We start from the raw sequence: 4,384 nt of genomic DNA, 5'->3' as shown, positions 1-4,384 counted from the left end.
AATCACCAAACTGTGTTATATTTCACACAAAAAATCACACCAGAGTATTTGGAGTTGGTAACTCCTCTATCTTTCAACACCAATTAGAACTTTCTAACGTTTTTACTTTTCTGTTGCAATACCTCATTTTTGTCGAAAATTTTGGGTTTTTACAAAAGTTCGTTTATTTAAAAAACTGAGGGTGATGGAGTAATTCGGTTTACGGATTCTTGTTCAGGGAGTGAAGCTCTACAAGAATTTCATAGTGGCTATAGGAACCCAAAAATCGTGTCGGACAGTGTAAAAGTATGCCAAGTCTGCCCAAAGTATGCCAAATTTATAAAATTATATGCTTATCCATCGCTCGAAATTAATTTATATAAAAGTCACAAAATATATAGGAGCCTACTACCTTTTTTAGCTTAATTTTGCGAAATTGTTTAAATATTTCGTAATAGCGATACCTTCCATTTAATAAATTATTTAAACAACGATGAGAATAGAAACTGAAAAGAATTAATGGCCGGGAAGTGTGTTAAAATCGTATCAAATGTTCGAGTCATTATTAAAAGTACGGCTGTTCGTTGTTTAATCAATGACGTAATTGTAGCAAGTATGAACGTAATGAGATAAATTAAACGGCGTGTAATTATTTCACGTGAAAAGCCGCCGAACCGAAAAGCGTAATTTAAAATAAATAGAGGGACCGAAGATTTAAATATTGGTGAGGAAACTTCCGATGGGGAATTAAATTAGCTCGTAGGAAATTTATTACAGGGAGTTGTTGGCTAATTAGCCGGCTGAACAACGTGATTGTATCATCAAATTTTTCATTTTATTTGATCTCGCAGAGCGTACAGAAGCATTACATCGGAATCTACTTTTAGAGTCCTACAGATCGATCGTCATCGCGTTCGCTGTAGAGTCATCAGAAAATCCAACGTGTATTGCTCATCTGCGATACAGAGAATGTGCCGAAATTAAATTTCGCAGTTTCACCAGGCTCGCTGAAATAAATCTACACATTGTTGGAATTATTATTCTCGCATCGGATAACGAATTTTTGCAATGTTAATTTAATTCCCTCTTTTAATGTCCCCGTCTATTTAATATCCTTAATAATTATTATTTAATAATCCCAGAAACTTCAATAAAAATCACTCAGGATTAATGAAATAAAGTTTTGAATTATTTTGTTTCACATGAATTGCTAAAAGTCCACATTTTGAATCCCCTAGGCGCTGTTGCCAGCACATAAACCAATAATTCCCTAGCCTTAAACTGCCACGGATTCGTGAAAGGTCGTTTAATATTTTTTGATTTTGCCCGAGCCCCATGAATCATGCGTTTAATTAAACATCTTATAGAAGAAGAGAAGAAATTTTAATTTTGTAGTGTAAGAAATACGTCGTGCTGCAAAAGTATCCAAACGTAACCTCACATTTACTAGATTCAGAGCTAAAAAATCAACTTTTCGTTTGAATAAAGATTAAAATAGATATTTACTGTATAGATGGACTTATAAAAATAACATTTTCACTAGACCACCACTCTGTCCCCAAACATTCTATTTATAAATCAAATCTATAGCTTGCCACACACTGAATATCCAGAGACAAGCCAGCAATTTATGAAACACAAAATTTCCTGGACTGAAAAACTGAAAAATCTCAAGCTGAAAAACCATTAATTTACTTAAGCTTCTGTCACGAAGGAATCCCAATATTATAATGTCTGAAACTGTTAAACATAACCTCACATTTTTTACACCTGAAGCTAAAAAGGAAATCAACTTTTCATTTGAATATGGGTCCAAACAATTCTGCTCTACATAGTAAAAAATCCCCTAGAATTTAATATCGTAAGTAACCTGCACTGTTATGAATTTATAATCCAATAATTCTCTAGTTTGCCACTTTGCGAATCCCTGTGGATAGCCACCAATTCATAAAACAAGAATTCCCCAAACTGCTAGACTCAGAATTGAAAATTTTTCCTTCTCAACCCTACGAACTATCAATTTACTCAAGCATCTAACTTGAAGGAATCTCGATGCAGAGTGCCGGAAACTGACAAACATAACCACACATTTCCTGAACTTGGATCTAAAAAAGTCAACCCGTCCATTTGAATTAAGTTCCAAATAATTCTGTTCTGCATTGATGCAATTATAAAACAGAATTTCCCCCAGAATTCAACATTGTGAATCTCGTAAAACCAGGTTAACAAATAAACAAAAACTTCCCTAACCTGTTTTACTGTGAATCCCCGAAAGATAGCCACCGATTCATGAAACCGAAATTCCCTAGATTCATAAAATTGCCTGAATTCATATTTCAATAGCACCCCCGCGTTGGTTAACACTCCGAAGTCCCTAAATAATGCTCATTTAACACATTTCCTCACCTACCTCTAAGCTTTTGGGTCCTTGAGGAAACGAAAGTCAGTCATCATCTTGCCAAGGTGCATGGGATGAGTATGAGCCCTCATGTGCATGTGATGCATGTGATCAACAGGTCCTACGGCGGCAGCCCTTATCGCCTGTTGATTGCAGTTGCAGGTCATCCCTTCGCTTTGATGAGTGCAATGAGGCACCTTGACGATAGTTGGCTCAGGAACGACCACCATGGGCTTGGAGGGCACGACAACCAGTTTATCCTTGCAAACTGGGGGCACTGGGACCAGCTTAATGGTCTCGATCACCTGAGTCTGCGGTTCCACGATCCTCTCGGGCTGGGGCTGGGGCTTTACAGTGACCACTTCGGGGACTGGAGTCGGTGCTGGGACCTCGACTCTCCTTTCTACGATCTGCACCTTCGACTCCTGAGGGCAAGGTTGAGATGGCTGGATGATCTGCAGAGTCTGCACCGAAGGGACCACCTGCTGGTGCATCATCTGCTGGGGAACCACCTGTTGGGGCACCACCTGCTGGGGAACCACGAACGACTGCTGGGGCACCACGTATGCCTGAGGATGGAAAACTATTTCATAACACACACAAGCTCCGTCGGTACGAATTTTTAAGAACTATCAATTAGCGTTGAAGTTTGGAGATCGGTACTACGCCAACAGAATTCACAGTGGCGATGAAATCAACGATATGGCGGAATAGCAGAGTTGGACATTATACAAGTAGAATTTCATTTGAACAATTCGAATAAATTTTATGAATATTTTTTCGTACAGTTTGAAAATAAATTTTACGGATAAAATTTTATTCGACTAATCTTTCGAATAAATTATTCAAATATAACTTTATTCAAATAACGAATTCAAATAATGATTTGAATAAAGTTTTATTCAAATAATGATTCGCGAATAAAGTTTCTTTCAAATAATGATTCGAGTAAAGTTTTATTCGAATTATGTTACATTCAAATAATGATTCGAATAAATTCTCGAATAACGTTTCGAAGACATCCTTTGAATCAATTTTTCGAATAAATTCTTCGAATCACCGAGAAATTAAGTGTTACTGTAACCATAAGCGATAAAAAAAACTTCGAACGCATAAGTTCTCCCTTTAAATTATACAAATAATTACAAAGACTTATGACACAAAATGGAGAATTACGTGTACATTATCATCGATCGAAATTAACAATCGATGAATTATTTACTAAATGAGAGCTCTTACGAAAAACGAACAACTTTTGTCGAAAACTTTAAATCTCTCACGATTCTCAAGAAATAACACAAAATCAAGATACATGCAGATCATAGTGAATTTATGCGTCGAGAGAAGCATGGTAAATTAGAAAGCACGACGCAATTGCTACCTGAGGAGCCTGGAAGACTCCCAGAGACTGCACAGGCTGCGGGGCCTGCTGGAAGCTGTAACTCTGCATCTTTGGCGCCACCTGCGATTGTTGCACCACGCTCAGGCCCTGCATTTTCATCTGCGACCCATCCTGAGACACCTGCTGTCCATTTTGAGCACCTGGACGGATCTCCACGCAGAAGGACGCCTGCTTCTTCAGCCTGTCCTTCTCAGCACCCGCATCCTCCAAATGGAAATCCTTGGGACTGATCGCCGAGGATTCGGCCATCTTGGTCTCCAGTTTGCCAGCTGGCATTGCTTGCACTGCCATCGCAGCTACCAACAAACCGCACAGACATGCTGTTAACGAATTCATCGATGTAGAATCGGTTGAACAATCGTAGCGAACTGAATGCTTGGACGATTTGGCTGGCTTTTAAACCGATTTTTCGGTGTGACGACACCGCTCACGCACTTTTTTCCGGAACGCAATAGTGCTGAGCGTGCTGAATTCCGACGTAGAGCAGCACGGGCGGGGACTGGCTTCGGGAAATGAGGATGAGGGCGAGAATAAGAATAAGAATGAATCTGAGAATGAGACTGAAAATGGGACTGAGAATGGGGCTGAAAATGAGGCTGAGAATG

The 4,384-nt window shown here is 39.0% G+C and overlaps 1 protein-coding gene across 1 annotated transcript; it reads right to left on the bottom strand.

Annotated features, from left to right (window-relative positions):
- Positions 1-792: 792 nt before the first annotated feature.
- Positions 793-4,085, bottom strand: LOC143261740 (uncharacterized). Its single transcript, XM_076527966.1, has 3 exons — positions 3,759-4,085; positions 2,390-2,946; positions 793-934 (listed from the first exon to the last, which is right to left on the bottom strand). Exons 1-2 carry the CDS (start codon positions 4,068-4,070, stop codon positions 2,392-2,394), a joined length of 867 nt encoding a protein of 288 aa, XP_076384081.1. The 5' UTR covers positions 4,071-4,085; the 3' UTR covers positions 793-934; positions 2,390-2,391.
- Positions 4,086-4,384: the final 299 nt, after the last annotated feature.

This window comes from Megalopta genalis, unplaced genomic scaffold (genome assembly GCF_051020955.1).
Source record: "Megalopta genalis isolate 19385.01 unplaced genomic scaffold, iyMegGena1_principal scaffold0066, whole genome shotgun sequence".
Lineage (NCBI taxonomy): Eukaryota > Metazoa > Arthropoda > Insecta > Hymenoptera > Halictidae > Megalopta > Megalopta genalis.
The sequence above is the reverse complement of the archived record's forward strand: the minus strand, read 5'-3'. Positions and strand labels throughout refer to the sequence as shown.